Source organism: Sphaerodactylus townsendi, linkage group LG02, assembly GCF_021028975.2.
Source record: "Sphaerodactylus townsendi isolate TG3544 linkage group LG02, MPM_Stown_v2.3, whole genome shotgun sequence".
NCBI lineage: Eukaryota > Metazoa > Chordata > Lepidosauria > Squamata > Sphaerodactylidae > Sphaerodactylus > Sphaerodactylus townsendi.
Window position 1 is genome coordinate 15,726,133 of NC_059426.1, and position 18,842 is coordinate 15,744,974.

The 18,842-nt window shown below is 45.2% G+C and overlaps 1 protein-coding gene across 1 annotated transcript in view; it reads left to right on the plus strand.

Annotated features, from left to right (window-relative positions):
• PLEKHM3 (pleckstrin homology domain containing M3) overlaps nt 1-18,842 on the plus strand; it is a 115,044-nt gene that overhangs the window by 72,105 nt on the left and 24,097 nt on the right. The window contains exon 6 of the mRNA XM_048483286.1: nt 1,993-2,056. Coding sequence (XP_048339243.1) covers nt 1,993-2,056 — 64 coding nt within the window. The remainder of the gene's footprint in view (nt 1-1,992; nt 2,057-18,842) is intronic.

The window sequence follows — 18,842 nt, forward strand, 5'->3', positions numbered from 1 at the left end:
GCTCTTCAGGAAAGGCAGTGCAAGGCAGCCTCCTCGCGATGCTAAAGCTGCATAGCGCACTGCCTTTGATCGCCTCCGCTGCTTCCTGCCCTGTCACAGGGCGTGGGAAACGGGAGCACCCTAGTGCAGTAAGCGCCCCTGTTGCTAAAGCATCTAAGTCAGCAAGACACGCGGCCACCTGCAGCCAATCTGGTCACCTTAGGCTACAGAGATCAGTTTCTCTGGACAAAATGGCTGCTCGGGAGGATGGACTGCGTGACACAATAACTGGTTGAAGTCCCTCTCCTTCCCATGCTCCACCTCCAACCCAATATGGAACTTTGGGGCAGAGCCAACAGTTTAAAGCTGGAGGAATAAGAGCAGTTGACTTCAGTCTGGGCCCAACCAAGGCCAGGCTTGGATCCAGCTCGCTTAGAGTTGGATCAAGGCCTGTCCCCAGCTGGGCTCAACTGGCCCTTGCTGCTCCCCTCTCCATGTGGAGATCAGGCATGGAACCATTCCCACTCCGACCTCCACGTGGAGATGGGGGTGGGGCAAGATTGGGGTGGGGCAAGCATCCACAGGCAGGATTGCGCTGGGCTCACCAGCCTTCAACTGCGTCCCAGTCCCGAAATCCACAGGGACTTGTGGACTGGGGCACAGTTATGGGGGGGGCATAAATGTGCCCCCAAGAAGTGTTACCAAGGGCTTGAAACCGCCCCCCCCATCCCCCCTAGATATGCCAGTGGTTTGATCTCTTTTGGAGCAGAACTGAAGGAAAGGAGTCGAGGTGGATATATCTTTCCACAATTGTCCCAGTGTTGGCTTACAAGAGACATCTTCATTGGCAGGTGTACTCATACTTTTTTTCTACATTGGCTTAAATTATATTTGCAAATACATATTTAACTGATGAACATAAAACATGGGAGTGTTGCGTGTGTGCGGGGGGGGGGAATATGTAAGTATTATTTGTAGAGGGGATCCAGGGCCAATTACCTGTCAATGAGCCATATGCAATATTAAAGATCTACTCCAGGGGTCTGCAACCTGCGGCTCTCCAGATGTTCATGGACTACGAATCCCATCAGCCCCTGCCTGCATGGTCAATTGACCATGGCGACAGGGGCTGATGGGAATTGTAGTCCATGAGCATCTGGAGAGCTGCAGGTTGCAGACCCCTGATTCTACTCAAATGCCGCTGTGGCTCCAAAACTTAGAACGAGCCGCTGTGTTGTCGGTTTTCCTTTGTTTTGTTTGAGAGGATTGAGGAATGTTGTGAATGGGTACAAATCTTTTCTTGGTTAGCGTTGCTTTTCTTCAAAGTCTCTGGAAACTTCGGGTGCATTGTGGGGTAGAATAGAAAAAGACCAGTGTCTAGAAAGTCTGTCTGGATTTACTTCTGGTACTAGTTCTGGAGTCATGTCTATACATTCTATACATTTGTTATTTGATGCATGATGGTGCTGAATTTAAACGGGAGACCCAGCAGTATTCCCCATGACCCAAAATAGAACCATTTCAGAGGGGCAGTGGGTATGACCCTAAGATTAATTGCTACTATTGCTACTATTTCTGGGTTGGATACTTGAGTGAGAGGAGAAAGCAAACGGTGCATCATATTTAGAGCATCACGTGAGAGACTCAAGAACTTTGGCTTGCCTAAGACCATCTGGTTAATGTTGAACATTTAAACCAGCAAACCCAAGATTCTGTTTTTTCATCCTCAGTTCATTATTCTTGTGTGGGGCGTGTGAATTAAAAATGACTGAGGACCCGTGTGGGTTTTCAAGATGAGAGATGTTCAGGGGTGGTTTGCTGTTGCCTTCTGCTGCGTAGCGCCCCTGGTGTTCCCTGGAGGTCTCCCATCTAAATACGGGCCAGGCCCGTCCCCGCTTAGTTTCCGAGAGCTGACGAGATTGGATTAGCTTGGGCTTTTAGGGCTACGTAAATTCTGTAAACATTTGCACTTTGAAAAATGGTGTAAGTGATCGATTTTTGTTTTGTTTTTAGAATTTTCCCCCGAGAATATCTTCTCCAGCAGATCCATCTATATTCCCTTGCAGACCTACAGCAGGTAAGCGATTTCAGTTTGTCCAAATTCTGTACTTTGGAGAAAAGGTGCTACTTGACGGTTTCCCCATTTTGCCATTTTGCCGAGCTTAAGAAGAAATCTCTTTCTGTGTAACAAGTGAGAACCAGTATCTTAGCTATAATAATTTAGTACTGGTAATATAATTTTAGAATAAAATATAGAATGAGCTGGTACCTTTTTAATAACATGGAGATATTCAATTTATTTCAATTTATTTCAGCTTACACTCAAGAGACCCGCATGTAATATACATAGCACACTGTTTGATGTTAAAATACAAATATTGTTAACATCAATACAAGAAAAATAGTTCCCTATTTACCTAAAATTCTCAAATTGCAAGTTACAAGTAAAATCAATAACGTTAAAATACAAATTAAATAAAATCTATTAAAAAATTTTATACATTTAAAGTTATTTTTTTTCTTTTTTCCTTTTATAGTACCGCCAAGGAAACTTGGCAACATTTGCCATTATTTCTTTGTCTGTTCCGTGAACCAAAATTGAGATGAGCATTTTCCTTTCCCTTCCAGGATATTTAATCAATATTGGGTTAATAAAATTATGCCTTTCAGTATCTAACAACTTGCAATCAAAAATAAGGTGTTCAATAATTTCTAATGAACCCTCATTGCACAAGCATTTACAATCCTCACTAGCTTTTTAAAGATATTTACCAGTTAAAACTAGCGTTGGTAAAACTTTGTCTCATCAGCATTAAGCTTTCCCTATTCTGGGGGTTGTCTGGAAAATTAATATATGATGTCATTTTAGTTTCTTTAAAATTACTTGTATCAAAAAGGGGGCTTTTTAGTTTATATCATTACACCTTTCTGCATCTTCAATTCTTTGTTTAATTAACAGATACAGGTCTATCAAAACTAGGACAAAGAGGCTTAGAGACAGCTTCTACTCTAGAGCTGTGGCTATGCTAAATTCCGCGGCTTCGTGTTGATGTGTTTGGGGCTGTGTAGGGATGGGTGGAGGAAGGGGAAAGTGAGGTTGGGGTATGAGTCTGAAATGGTGTGCATCGAGGAATGCTGCTGTACATTTCGTTGTATGTGCACAATGAGAATAAAATGCTTATGCTTAAAGATGAATTTGATTATATTGGCTTTTGTCAGTAACATCTAATTTCCACAGGCCACCCTGCAGAAAAAGTTCTATTCCCTTAGAGAAGTTGTGACTCAGTGGTAGGGTATCTTCTTTGCACACGGAAGGTCCCAGGTTCAAACCCGGGCATCTCCAGTTGAAAAGATCTGGTAATAGCTTAGGTGAAAAGATCTCAGTCTGTGAGATCCTGGACAGTTGCTGCCAATTTCAGTAGACCAATAGACACACTTCATAGCTCGAGACTCACTCAGTAGCAGAGGTGTAATTGGGCCATACTACGCCCAGTGCGCACTCTGCTTTTTCCGCCCTCCCTCCCACCCTTGGGGCTCACAAGGTCTCCTGGGAGGTGTAGTTCCCACCAGGCTGTTTTCAGCCCCAAGTGAACAGGCGGCATTAAGCTTTTCCAAGCCTCGCACTTTTCACAGATCTGAAGTGCCTGGGGGGGGGCAGGGGCGGATTTTCCTCCTCTCCAGGCGTGCAGTCTTCGGCATGGCAATGCCACCCCACCCCTGGTAGCTCCGCCTCTGCTCAGTAGACTCACTCTGTGGCTCGAGGAGGTCCACATTTGTAATTACTATCAACCAAAAGCGTTTGCTTCCCTCTGGCCTGTGGCTGGCATCTTTGGGAGCCTTGCTGCTTGCTGTACAGCCAGATCTTCTCCCTTTACGTAGAAAACTATCTCTGAGGATTGATTTGAGTTTAGCCTAGTAAACTAGGGCACATGCAAGGATTGGGTGGACTTGGCGGAGCGGTCATTATTGCAGCCCCCCTCCCCCTGTGTTTATTTATTTATTTAATTAGTTTTATACACCACCCTTTTCCTCACGGGTTCAGGAATAAAACCAATTTAATACAACGTATAAGCCCCATTTAAAACTACTCATAACCCGATAGCAGCAGTTCATTGAAATATAATGCTAAATTACTGGACGAAAGAGGGTGGGAAAGGGTGGAAGATGGAAGGGGGGGGCGACGGGGGTGAAACTGTAGCTGCCTCAACTATAGGCCTGCTGGAACTGCTCTGTCTTACAGGCCCAGCATCAGATCCCACAGGGCCCAGGTCTCCCTGGACAGAGTATTCTGAACTGGCACAGTTAAAACCAGTGGTGGGATCCAAAAATTTTAGTAACAGGTTCCCTCGCCAGTCCCCCCTCAGCAAAGGGGACAGAGGTATACCTAGGCAAACCTGAGCCCTGGGCAAAACCTGAGTTGGATGCCCCTCCCATGGGCAGCCACCCCACCACGACTCCCCCCCCCCCAATTTTTTTTGCGCCAGGTCATTTCTAAATCATCATCACATTATAGAAAATGCCCCAACTCACAAATCTGAACACAGCAATGGTGAAACACACAGGTTCTTTGAGAGAGACTGGTGAGATAAAAGGTACAAAAGGCTGAGAATCCATGAATTGCAGTACCTGAAAGGGATTAACCCAGCTCATGGAGTTACATTATTAGTCGCAATTGCTATATGGCACCTTCACGTTCAAAGGCAGGATGCCTCTCGGGGAGGCGAGGGCGTGGAGATGGGAAAGCGGACCCAATTAGTAACCCCCTCTCAGCACACACAAATAATTAGTAACCCACTCTCGGGAACTGGTGAGAACCTGCCGGATCCCACCTCTGGTTAAAACATAGCGGGACAGATTTATATTAATGACATTTTTTGACATATCATTTCAGGCTGTGAAAGTCCTTGCAAATGTTGGTTTGGTGAAAGGTACTCTACCTTGGTCTGCCTAGAGTTGCAAGCTGCCAAGGCCCAGATGGTTGCATGCAGGGTAGACCTACATGTTTGGGCCCCGAAGCTTTAACTGTAACGGGGGCCTGGTCAGCCACTGTTCTTCACCTTCTTCAATGGGGTTGTTCCACAACAGATCAGCACAAATCTTTGGGGTCACCTTGATAGTTTCCCTTTTTTAAGACATTTTATAAGTTTTTTAAAGTAAAGATTATTTCATCTTTTGAAAAGGGGGAAATTATAAAGCACGTCGCTGTCTGTGTTTATACCTTACAGTCGTAATGTTATGACTTTTATTGATGAACAGCTTATTACATGATATACAAAAATTTAAAGTACGCAGAGATTTGAAACAGATAAAACATTGCATGGAGTTAAAAAGTAAAGAGTTAATATGATCATGAAAAGAACCAGAATAAAAATTAGCACCCTTTCTTTGGAAGACGGAGCTTAATGGCTTCCTGCGGAAATTTAGCTGCACTCTCTCACACATTTCTAAGACGGGGCTATTTAGTAGGAAGATCAGCTTGGAGCGATCAGGAAACTCGGCCTGCTGTCTTAAAACGGGGCTTATAAACTTCGCTTGAATTTCATCGTAGAACGGGCACGCCCCAAACTTTTCACCAAGTAATTCAATTACTGTTGCTGCCAGGAAGATGGGAGAGGGGCAAAATGGGATTTGGTTTTTAATCTGGCTGGATCCCTGTTATCAGCCTTCCCCCATTTCATTTCCTCATTACTTTCGAAGTCTGATTGATTGTTTCTGAGGAAACAAAGGTGCATTGGGAAAGAAGTGTGAGACACTTGAAGGGCAACTGTCAAAAGACTTTGTTTGTTTGCTTGTTTGTTTGTTTGTTTGTTAAACTTGATTGACCACCCACCCCTAAAGTAAAAACATTAACTTTAAAATCCAGTTGAAACCATAAAGCAGTATCCAACCCTACACCCAAATCAAGATGACAACAGCAGCAACAAAACTCACAGAGGGCGGTCAACTAGATGGAATATCAGGGGGAATATAATTTACAGTATAAAATACAAAATACAGGGAATGGCACCTTCAACTTTAGGGACTCCTTTAGTGATTCTCTCCCCTAGCCTTGACTTAGATAGTCCAGGAGAGTCCAATCTTGGAAGTTAAGATCTTGGAAGTTATCAGATCTTGGAAGTTAAGCTGGGTCAGCTCGTGTTTGGCTCGTATTTGGATGGGAGACTGGGCACTTTATGGATTTCAGTGCCTGCTTAAAACCTTCCTCTTAACCTAGGCCTTCAACGTGTGACACACACACACACCCCGCCCCCCGGGATCCCTCGCATCGATGCCAGCTGAAGGGTGGGGTGAAGGATGGAGTGGGGATTTTTAATGATGTTTTTATTGACTGTTTTTAAAGGATGTTTTAATGGTGGTTTTTATTGTTTATCTTTTTTATGTTTTTAGGATTGTATCTTTTAAGGGGTTCTTTGACCCCATTATGTAAGCCACCCTGAGACTTTGGTGTAGGGCAAGGTATAAATGGAATGAATGAATGAATGAATGAATGAATGAATGAATGAATGAATGAATGATGCAGGAACAGCCAATGGCAAACCACTTCTGAATGTACCTTGCCTTGAAAACTGCACAAGGTCAGTTGTGATTTGATAGCAAAAATTAAGGGATTGATCCACCCAGAACTTTATTCAGTAAACGCAGAATTCTGCAATTTTAAAAAAAGACAGAGTTGCAATTCTATTTTTTTTTTCATGGCAATCAAGGTGTGAGCAGAAAACAACAGAGAGGAGACCTAACTCCATTTTGTTTCATGTTGTTGGGCATTTGGCATTATTCCTTTTATTTGGGGCATATTTAGGGTGGCACGAAAATAGCATCTGGGAGAGAGGCCACAGTCATAGTAGGCAGTATGATATAGTGGTTAGAGCGTTGGACTAGAACTGGGAGAACCAGGTTCGAATCCTGACTCTGCTGTGGAAGCTTGCTGGGTAAATTTTCACTAGTCGTAGGCTCGCATGGTTGGTGAGAGAATAAAATAGAGGAGAGATCTTTCGTCTCCGTAGATCTGAGCGATCTTGCATCTCCATTGGAAGAAAGATGGGGTGTAAAGGATGGGATACAAATAAAAATCTCTTCATTGAAGAAGTTCCCTTTCCATTTCATAGCATGCTGTATGTCTCTCCCTACCATAACGCTCTGAGGAATCCACAACTGATACTTCCCAGGCTGTTCTTCCCTAGAACCAGGGGGCATTCATTGAAAATGCTGGGGGAAAGAATTAGGACTAATAAAAGGAAACACTTCTTCACACAACATGTGATTGGTGTTTGGAATATGCTGCCACAGGAGGTGGTGATGGCCACTAACCTGGATAGCTTTAAAAAGGGCTTGGACAGATTTATGGAGGAGAAGTCGATCTATGGCTACCAATCTTGATCCTCCTTGATCTCAGATTGCAAATGCCTTAGCAGACCAGGTGCTCAGGAGCAGCAGCAGCAGCAGAAGGCCATTGCTTTCACATCCTGCACGTGAGCTCCCAAAGGCACCTGGTGGGCCACTGCGAGTAGCAGGGTGCTGGACTAGATGGACTCTGGTCTGATCCAGCAGGCTAGTTCTTATGTTCTTATGTTCTTATTCTTTTCCTATCCTTTCCTTTCCTCACAAACATCGTGCCCAGAAACCTACTCTTTGTTTTTCTACAGAAGCCTACTTTCTTTGAGACTCAGGGGTTGATTGTCAGCTTCTGCGTTTGGAACCGTTGTTGGCAACTGACAACATGTTTGACAAAAGGGTTTCCACCCCAATGCCGTAAAATTACCCCAGCTCAGGTCCCATAAAAATGTTAACGTGACAGCCATTTTGCGCATTTCAATGTTTCTGACTTTGCGTGAGGTTCTTGTTTTTTCTCGCAGTTTTCTGTCACTGTTTTCTGACCTGCCCAAAATATATCCAATATTTATATTATTTGAATGCCTACCTTACTGTAAACATCTTTTTTTTTAGGTAGGTGTCTTGTATATGTCCAAACATTGCTTCTCCACCCCACCCCCAAATCCTTCCTTCAGGCCCATGAATCATTTTTTAAAAATATCTTTTTTGTCTGATCCAGCCAGGCTCTTCTTAGGTGGAACAAAAGGCAACCTCCTAAATATCATAAATAATCAGAAAGCAGAGGATGGTGGTAATATAGGCGTCGCCTTCCCTAAATTTCAAGATGGTGGCCATTTGTTTGAATTATACAGTTTAGATACCACATATTCACCCAGCAACAATGCCATTAGATCATTCCATTCTAAATTTCTGCATAAATTATTTGGCGTGCCAAACTACGTCCCATATGAGGTCCTATGTCTAGAATCTGGCCAGTACTCTATAGAGGCCACTATCTGGTTAAACATCATAAAATTTTGGCTGCATATTCATTATCAAAGCTCCGACAACTCACTGACGCAACTCACCTTGAGAGAACTCCATCACTCTAAATGGTGCACAACAGTTATAACAAAGATTGCGGAATTGGGCTATGATAGTGACTCTCTGAACATGCTAACCCGTACTGAGACATTTGCCCTCATCAAAGAGCGGCTACTAGCAATGGATTATCAACAACTGCAGAGCTTGGCCAACAAATCTTCTTGCCAATGAACATGGCAATTCCATTTGTGCAGGGAAACCCAGCCTACTATATTGCAGCGCTTACCAACCCTATATATAGGAGAGCCTACATGCTGGCTAGATTTAATATTATGCCATCCCCGCTCCATAGAGGAAGACTCAAGGGTCTACCAAATGATAAGAGGCTTTGCCCCTGCACCCCAGGGCAGTTGGATTCCATTGCGCACATTCTCCTCCACTGCCCACTTTACCAGAAACCAAGATCCAGCTTATTAGTACAAATCATTGACTCTATGAAAACCCTGACAGAGCTTGATAAAGTAAATATGCTCTTAAACTGTAATGACCTTGACTGTTGTCTCGCAGTGGCAAAGTTTCTGGCTGAGGTTTGCGAATTGAACTTATGATCCAGTGTGAAGTTTTCCCTAGTAATTTTAACTGTATTGTATGTTCTGTATGCCAATAAAGGCTTATTGAATTGATACCACATATTCCATTTCAATATCAAGAGAGCCGGCTTTCCCTTCTTTAAGTGAGGCCGCGTGGCTACGGTTTAAAACCGCTTGACTGAGCAGGTGTTTTGCCCAAGGTGGTTAGTTTTGCAGCGTGATTATTTCACCTCTTACGATAAGTCTCCTACACAATAGCCTTTATTGCTTTTGTGTTCTGTGTGTAACGTAATACACGTTGAAGGGTGGATGTTAAGCGAGGAGCACTTAATTTTGGAAACCCTGTCAGACTTCTAGAAAATAATATTGTCTCTTCCTGTTATGATTCAGAAAACACCATGAAGGCAGTTGGGAACAATGCGGCAAACCTGATCTTTAGCCAAAGAAAGGGTAGTGTTGCAGTCTCAACAATGTGTATGTATGTTAAATGTTATTAAGTCACTTCCAACTTATGCAACCCTGTGAATTAATGATCTCCCAAACATCCTCTCATTAACAGTTTGCTTGGGTCTTGCATACCTAGGGCCGTGGCTTCCTTTGAAGGGAGCAGCAGTGGCGTAGTGGTTTAGAGCAGGTGCCCTCTAATCTGAGGAACCGGGTTTGATTCCCCACTCTGCCACTTGAGCTGTGGAAGCTTATCTGGGGAACTAGATTAGCCTGTACACTCCGATACACGGCAGCTGGGTGACCTTGGGCTAGTCACAGCTCTTCAGAGCTCTCTCAGCCCCACCTACCTCACAAGGTGTTTGTTGTGGGGGAAGGAAAGGAGGTTGTAAGCCCTTTTGAGTCTCCTTACAGCAGAGAATTGGGGGATATAAATCCAAACTCCTCCTCCTCCTCCTCCTCCTCCTCCTCCTCCTCCTCCTCCTCCTCTTCTTCTTCTTCTTCTTCTTCTTCTTCTTCATAGAGTCTATCCATCTCATATTAGGTCCCCCTCTTTTCCTTCTGCCTTCAACTTTTCCTACATTATTGTCTCTTCCAGTGACTCTTGCCTTCTCATAATGTAAAAAGGGTACACTAACCTCAGTTTAATTATTTTAGCTTCTAGGCTTGATTTGATCTAGAAGGTTCAGGCTTGATTTGATCTAGAACCCACAGGCTGCCCAATTCGGAGGTGGAGAGTTTTGCAGCAGCTGGGGACAGCGCAGGGAGGTGGTGCCGTACACCTCCAATGGAGCTCCAGGTGCTGCAGCAAGCAGCGGGGAACCCCCCCTCCCCCCGCTGCTGTCTGGAAAACTCAATTGAAAGAAGTGAGCTAATGCCACATGTTTTTGTGGCGTAAGCAGTGGTGGGATTCAGCAGGTTTGCACCACTTCGGCAGGACTGGTTGTTAAAATGGTGCTTGTAAACAACCAGTTGTTAACTTATTTGAATCCCACCACTGGGCGTAAGTTACAGGGGACATTCGCAGTCTGAAGCCCCATTGGAGTGGCTCCTTCCCCAGGGCAGTTATTTATCTTTTTGGTAGTCCACAGTATCCATAAAACTCTCCTCCAGCATATTTCAAACAAATCAACTTTCTCCCTGTCACCTTTCTTAATCATTTAACTTTCACATCCATAGATAGTAATGGGAACTATTATAATATGAATTAGCTTGATCTTGATTGCCAGTGGTACACACTTACGCTTTAAAAATCTTTCCTAGTTCCTTCATGGCTGCCCACCACATTCCCAGTCCCCTTCTGATTTCTTGCTGGCAGCCTCCCTGTTGGTTGGTTGATGATGAAGCCCAGGGATAGGAAGTCTTCAGCAATTTCAATTTCTTCCTCATCATCCTTAAAGTTGTGTAACTTTTCAGCAGTCATTACTTTGGTCTTCTTGATGTTCAGCAGCAATCCTCTTTGGTGCTTTCCGTTTTAACCTTCTAGTTATTTCAGGTCTTCAATATGTTTTGTCCGTAATGTGGTATCATCTGCATATCTCAAACTGTTCATGCAGATTGACGAAGAGTGCTGTTGCAGTGGAGCACATATAGTGTGAGGCAGCCTTTAAATGCAATTAAATTGAATGTGGACTGATGTTTGTTTCTTTGTGTGCTTCCTAGTCTGCTTTCTTACTGAAACAAAGGAGGACATAGCCAGAAGTATCTAAAAAATAGCAATCTGAGAAGCAGAACAGACAAGAGGAAAGATTGCAGAGTGATGTGACCTGTCCACTTCCCAAACTTTGCTGCCCGCTCTACAGTTTTACCTAATAACTGGGTCAACCCTACTGGTTTGTTTGGCACAAAGTGATGTTGTATTGTCCTTCCCACAAGTACAGTAAACCATATTAGTTTAAGGGCTGTTTAATGCAATTAAATCTGATTTATTTGCACTTTTATGCTCCACCTCTTTCACTGAGACTCAAGGAGACGTAGAAGAAGAAGAACTCTTCTTCTTCTTCTTCTCCTTCTTCTTCTTCTCCTTGGCTCTGTCCAAAGGACAGAGATTCTCTCAAGGGTATTTTAGGGCTGTAGGGATCAGATCAGAGGATTAGGGATAGGAATCCCGTGTTTTCCAGATACCAGGAACTGGCTTCCCCATCACTTCACCAGCATGGCCAATTGGCCATGCTGACAGAGGCTGATGGGAATTGTAGTTCCTGAACATCTGGAGAGCTGCAGGTTCCCTACCCCTGGTATAGACGGTAGCCAGAAATATGCAAGCAAGAGTATCAGCTCAGTTTAGGAAACCGAGGTGGTTCTTTGGATGCCCACTAAGAGAAATTAGTGAGCGAGTAAACACATTAAAGCACAAGTTGGCCTGAAGGGCAGACTTAAATAACAAAATCCTAGCCAAATCTAGGCTGAGCTTAACGTTTTGCTATAAAAATTACAGCGGGGCGAACCAATTTGCGTTGACAGTTTTTTGAGCTCTCGTATTTGTGCTCAGGGTTGCAGTCTCTGCTCCGTCTGGTTCCGTGAATCAAAACTAGACAGGAATGTGTTCAGCATTGTGCTTCCAGCCAGTCGAACTCAGTTGCTTTCCAGGTAGCCATGTCTCCACGCTGTCCTTGCAGAGAACCAAAAGATTCCAGGAGCACGTGCAATAGTCCTTCCTTCCGAAGTCTGGATTGAAGTACATCACCGGCAGGCAGCTTTCTAGAGCAGGGGGGGCTCAGGGGTGGAAGAGTTTCCCCAAGTACTGGCAGGCACAGCCTAAGTTGAGTGCTTGCCAGATATTCCACAGCTAGGGAAGAGAAAGACCTTCTCTGTGCAATGATAGTTGTCAGGCAATCTGGCAGCAGCTGCGGCTTATCTAGAGGAACCCTTAAGATGCTGAAAGTGTGTATCTAGGAATGTAAAACCGCGAACTCAAACAAGTTGTTTTGGATAAGAAAGGAAATTGCAGGCAAATGAGTGCTTTTGGTTTTAGCGTCGCTATTGTTAGATGTTCTTTCTTTCTTCCGTCTCTGTCTCTCCCATTCTATCCTCCCACCCTCCCTCCCTTCCTTGAAGATGTATGTTCAATCATGATGATCTCAATCACAACAATTATGTCTAAATAAAAGAAGCTAAGGTCATGGGGCTTGGATCCTGGATCATTCATTCATTCATTCATTCATTCATTCATTCATTCATTCATTCATTCATTCATTCATTCCATTTATACCTTGCCCTACACCAAAGTCTCAGGGTGGGTTACATAATGGGGTCAAAGAACCCCCTAAAGATACAATCCTGAAAACATAAAAAAGATAAAACAATAAAAACCACCATTAAAACATCCTTTAAAAACAGTCAATAAAAATATCATTAAAAATCCCCACTCCATCCTTCACCCCACCCTTCAGATGACATTGATGCGAGGGACCCTGGGGGGATCACACGCAGGGGACACTAACAAAAGAGAGGAACATGTAGTCAAGCAGCCTGAGGCTATGCCTCTGTTTCTCCTACCCCGGTGATGGTAAACCTGTGTGACACACCACAGTATTTTGGGTGACGTGCCAGCCTTTGCCAATACCCGATAACAATTATTCTCCCTGTTTGTGCCATTTTTGTAATTATTCGACCTTTATATAATACATAACACCACCCATGGTTGGACTGTGGTTTTTTTAAAAAAATAAATGAATGTATGAAGAATTGTTTCTGTTTTGTTCAGGGGTGAGGGGTGACACACCAGTAGAGTCGAAGGAGCCGTTGTCCAAATTTTTGACACGCCGGCCCCAAAAGGTTCACCATCACTGTCCTGGGCCACCCTAGCTAACTTCTGCCTCTGTGGCTGAGGGGGCTTAATACCACCCTCTGTCAAGCTTGGTACTGAGGACAGGCCCTGCTTGCCTTGTGCTATAAGAACATAAGAACAAGCCAGCTGGATCAGACCAGAGTCCATCTAGTCCAGCTCTCTGCTACTCACAGTGGCCCACCAGGTGCCTTTGGGAGCTCACCTGCAGGATGTGAAAGCAATGACCTTCTGCAGCTGTGCTCCCGATCACCTGGTCTACTAAGGCATTTGCAGTCTGAGATCAAGGAGGATCAAGATTGGTAGCCATAGATCGACTTCTCCTCCATAAATCTGTCCAAGCCCTTTTTAAAGCTATCCAGGTTAGTGGCCATCACCACCTCCTGTGGCAGCATATTCCAAACACCAACCACACATTGAGTGAAGAAGTGTTTCCTTTTATTAGTCCTAATTCTTCCCCCCAGCATTTTCAATGTATGCCCCCTGTTCTAGTATTGTGACAAAGAGAGGTACCTCTGTCCACATTTCTACCCCATGCATAATTTTATAGACTTCAATCATATCCCCCCTCAGACGTCTCCTCTCCAAACTAAAGAGCCCCAAACGCTGCAGCCTCTCCTCATGAGGAAGGTGCTCCAGTCCCTCAATCATCCTCGTTGCCCTTCGCTGCACTTTTTCTATCTCCTCAATATCCTTTTTGAGATGCGGCGTAAATGTAAATGTAGCCAGAAGCACCTCCAAATCTTGACGCTCCTTGATCTAAGTATAGTTAGCTTAACAGCCCACTGCGGAGGCTTAATTGTTCCTTAATAAATGTTATCTTCACGGAAATAATTCAAATTGTGAACCCGACGGTTGAAATTACAGCCTCTGTGTTGACTGAGAAAAGGCCTTATCTTGGATAGGATGATAATGATTAACACACTGATTTCTGGCTAAGCAAGTGGGTCTATGCTATTTGCCAACTCGGACTGTTTTTGCCAATGGCAAGAGCTCCTTGGTATGTCGGCCTGGTAACCCCTCTCGCTTCAATCATTAACCCTAACCTGAAACTTCACACAGTACCTTTTCAGGCCCAGTAAAACTGAGGGTAAATGCCAGTTTAACCTCTGTGTGTTGAAGTGCATTTGCCTTTTCCTTGAAATGCCTAGCTCAAGGTTAGCCATCTTGAGGTAAAATCGTTCATCAGGGCTAAGACGGTAAAGCAAGCCTAATTTCCAAAACTTCATTCCAACTCTCAAGGATATTCCATGCTGTTCCTTTATTTTAGCCTGCTCGTTTTCTAGAGTCCTTTCAGATTTTCATTGGAAGAAGATCTCATTACCTTCATAATTAAATCAAGTGCTGTGAGAGAGATCCGGAGTTCACCAGTGACTGAATCGTTCATTCACTGGGCAGGATGGGTCGAGTTAACGTCTCAGCCCAGCTGCGATCTGACGAAAGAGGTGTAGGGATGAGCTGCTGACCCAGCAGCGCCGTAAGTAGAGCGCTGGCACACCGGGCGCCCTACGGGTCTTCTGGCTCGCACCGCCCCCCCACTCCTCACCCCTCATGAGTCACTGGTCATGAACCACCTGGCTCACAACCACCGGCGCCCCAGGACAAAGGGACAATGGTCTTGCCCTCTAGGTGAGGATTAGGCCCAGACGCTGATGCTCCTCTCCGCATCGTAGCAGCCAGGGTGAGATCATGCATCACATGATGATCTTCTTCAGTCTCCCGCCTGGCCCCTGATTTCGCTCACCTTCTACACTAGCTAGGAATCATAATAAAGGTGCCAGGAACCAGCACGCCGCAGAGTCGCTTAGGAACACGGACACCCTGCTGCTGGCTTCCACCAGATGAAACCTCCGCCTCAGCCTTCCTTAGCTAATTTACTCCCGCGGGATGACTCATGAGGGAAGCCGTGCTTAGTTGCTTCTACTCCACTTTGGCTAATTTTCTTCTGCCTTAGAGATAAAGGTCAAATAACCAACCGGGCATTATAGAACAGTGATGTATGTAACCTTTCCAGACCAAGTGCCCAAACTGCAACCCAAAACCCACTTATTTATTGCCAAGTGCCAACACGGCAATTTAACCTGAATACTGAGGTTTTAGCTTAGAAAAAAACAGTTGGCTCCTCGAAGGCAGGTTACTGGGAGTAAGCTTGGTGGTGGTTGGTGGCTTTGCTTTGAAGCAACCGTGCAACTCTTCCAACGGGTGACTCATGACCCTAGGAGGGTTTACTCAGAAGCAAGCCCCATTGCCAGCAACCGAGCTTACTTAACAGCACTTGACAGGGTTACCTGCACTGCTTCCCTAAAACTAGGTCTTAGGTTTAAAACTAATAATCGAGCCCAGCGACCCAGGCCAGCCTAGATGTGTGTGTGTGAGGGGGACACTCTGTTTGCACGTGCCCACAGAGAGGGCTCTGAGTGCTACCTCTGGCACCCGTGCCGTAGGTTCGCTACCACTGTTATAGACCCCACAGGCAGCTAAGAAGTCATTCCACATTTGGCAACTCTGCTGAGCCATTGAGATTTGATAGCATCCTGCCACATTGGTTTCCTTGATGCGGTGGCGTTTCTGTCCTATGGCTCTGTTTCCCGCACGCCACAAAGAACGTTATTTTCAAAGCTAAACACAGTTCTGTTGCTGGACTCCTGGCTTCCGTTGCAATTAGGCAAATTAATAAAGCAAGTTGGTTTTGAGAATAACGCCACTCGCATTTCTCTCATTTGAATTGGCCTCATGAATAGTCAGTGAAGGGTTAGTGAGCTTATTTAAGGTGCAAGCCTGTTCTGTGTGGGGGCACCATTGCCTTCAAATGGACTTCCGTATAAGTGTAATTATACACAGGGTTGGAGTTGTGTTCAAGCCAGGGCGTATCTCCCAGAGGAACATGGAGTATCACTTGTCTTCAGGCACATGCCATCTAATCACATGGGGGGGCTCCATGCCTGGGCCGTGCTTGCCGGCTCCGGGCAGTAGACCTGGCCGCCTTGCCAGCTCTGGGTGGTAGACCTGGCCACCTTTGCCAGCTCTGGGTGGTAGACCTGAGGGTGGGGGGGATCCAGATTTTGCCCCAGGCTCCCATTATTCCTAGATACGCCTCTGTGTTTTAAGTGAGTTCGGAAAGCAGAACATCATCTTGTTTACTGTGTTTATACCCTGCCTCATTCTCCAACGAGGACCCAAAATGGTGTAGAACATTCTGTTCTCCATTTTACTCACACAACAATCCTGTAAGGTAGGTGAGAATGTGTGAATGGCCCAAGGTCAACCAGCAAGCTTCTGTGGCAGGGTGAGGATGCGAACCTGAGTCGTCCACATCCTAGTCCAGGGAACCCCCGACTTTTTGATTCCGTGAACACCTTTGGAATTCCGATGCAAGGTGGTGGGCATAACCACAGAATGGCCACCTTGAAAGGCGGAGCCACACACAAAGGAAGTCCAAGTGCTAGGGCCCCCTGTCCCGGTCTGACACTCTAATCACCATTCCATACTGGTTTCACATCTCGCAGCTGGTTTTCCTTCCCCCATTTAGATTTCTGGTTGTGCTGGGCGTCTTTTAAGGATACACCCAACGCATTGTGGAAATACAGAGATAACATTTCTTTGCATAACGCAGATTTCAATGAGACTTCTCCAAAGGAGCTGTTTGTACTCCTAGCTCCTGCTCACAGTTTCTGTGTTTTTGTAAACAGCAGCTCTAGGCGTTTCTGAGCAGCCAAGGATACCTCTGGTGTTGTAAAATGTTATGGCAACTATTAGGCAAATCAGTTGTGCGCTATAATTGTATCATGTTTTGTAAAACATGTTTGTTAAAAAGTCAGTACGCTATTAAATATTTTAAAAGTATTAATTGACATATTTCAGGTTACTGCACATTAGACGAAACGCTCAGCTCAGAACCCTAGAAATTGCCATTTTATTAACGACTTAGTAGACAAAATGCTAACTAGTTTACATAAAACAAGCCTGTTCGTTGACTGACTTTTCCCCCCCTTTCTAATATTCCTTAACACACAGGTGTCAAACTCGTGGCCCTCCAGATGTTATGGACTACAGTTCCCATCATCCCCTGCCAGGCAGGGGGTGATGGGAACTGTAGTCCATAACATCTGGAGGGCCGCGAGTTTGACACCTATGCTTAACAGAATAGAATGATAAAATCTCAGTAGATAAAATCATTCCTCTTTTGGGCTCAAGGGATTGTCCAGAAGTTCTCTAGGTCAACATAGTGGTGTTGTGGTTAAGAACAGGTGGACTGTAATCTGGAGAACCGGGTTTGATTCCCCACTCCTCAATATAAAGCCTGCTGGGTGACCTTGGGCCAGTCACAGTTCTCTCCGAACTCTGTCAGCCCCACCTACCTCACAAGGTATTGGTTGTGGGGAAGGGAAGGTGATTGTAAGCCTCTTTGTACAGTTGAGAAAAGCCAGGTATGAATCAAAACTCTTCTTCCTGAATTTGAAACCACATTTTATTAAAACAAGCAAGTCCCATCAGGTAGATCGCTTCGTCTTCCAGGTGTGGTCCAGCTGTGTACTCCAGGTGATTCTGTTCGAAACTACAACCTTCCAATTAGATATTCAATCCATTTGTCCCCCTGCTACCTGGACCAAGAAGCTCCTACTGCATTTATCTGTACCAGAAAACTGCTTGGTGGGAGGTGAGCTACCACCAATCTACAAATGGTGGTGAAAAATGCTGTAACGTCACAGCTGACTTACGGCAACCTCTGCAGGGCTTTCAAGGCAAGGGACGAAGAGAGGCGATTTGCCATTGCCCACCTCTGTGTAGCAACCTTGGGCTTCCTTGGCGGCCTCCCACCCAAATACTGACCAGGTTCCTGAGATACAGTCTTCTGTCTGGCAGAGGCGCACCATGGGTAAATGGCACCCGGAGACAAATTGTCTCCAGGATGTCCCCCCAGGCTCTGCCCCACCGCCCCAGGCTCCACCCCCACTGACCTTGACCCCGCCCATGTCACCATGGACATGGGCAAGGTCGAGGGTGCCCACCTCCCCTCCCCCTGCCAGCTGGGCTCCTAGCCGGCAGCCTGCAGTCTCTTCTGACTGGGGAGGGGAGGAAGGAAGGGAGGTAGGTAGGGGGGAGACCAGGGGGGGTGAGGGTGCTTGGACTTCCTGCTGCCTCATCGTTTTTGCGTGCCTTGACTGACACGGATAGGTTGAGGCAAGCGAAAACGACGAGGCAGCAGGACTTCCTGGTCACATGGGGGGCCAATTTTGCGCCCCATGTGACCAGGAGAGTGGCGCCCGTGGACAAGGGGTACCCCTTGTCCCTAGGTAGATACGCCACTGCTGTCTGGTGCCATCATATTGAAGAAAAGTCAATTTCGCTAGGACTTCATTGGGATTCCTTATTCATGTTGCCACCCAAACAATGAAAAAGCCATCTCATAGACCACGAATACCAATCTTTGGTCTGTAAAACAGGCTCTTCGTGTACCCCTCTTTATCATGTTATTGTTTTAGAGAGAGCCCAGATGGCCTGCTATTTGAAAGTACTGATAAATCCTAAACAAAGATGGGTCTTCACTAGGGCATGGTGTAATTCCTTTTCCCCTGCTTTCCTTAATGGGCATTTTTGTAAGGATACCCTGTCAAGAATGGATGTGTTCTTATTGTTTTAATGCTACTGAAACTAGAACGTATTTTATGCATTTAAGCATGGTTATT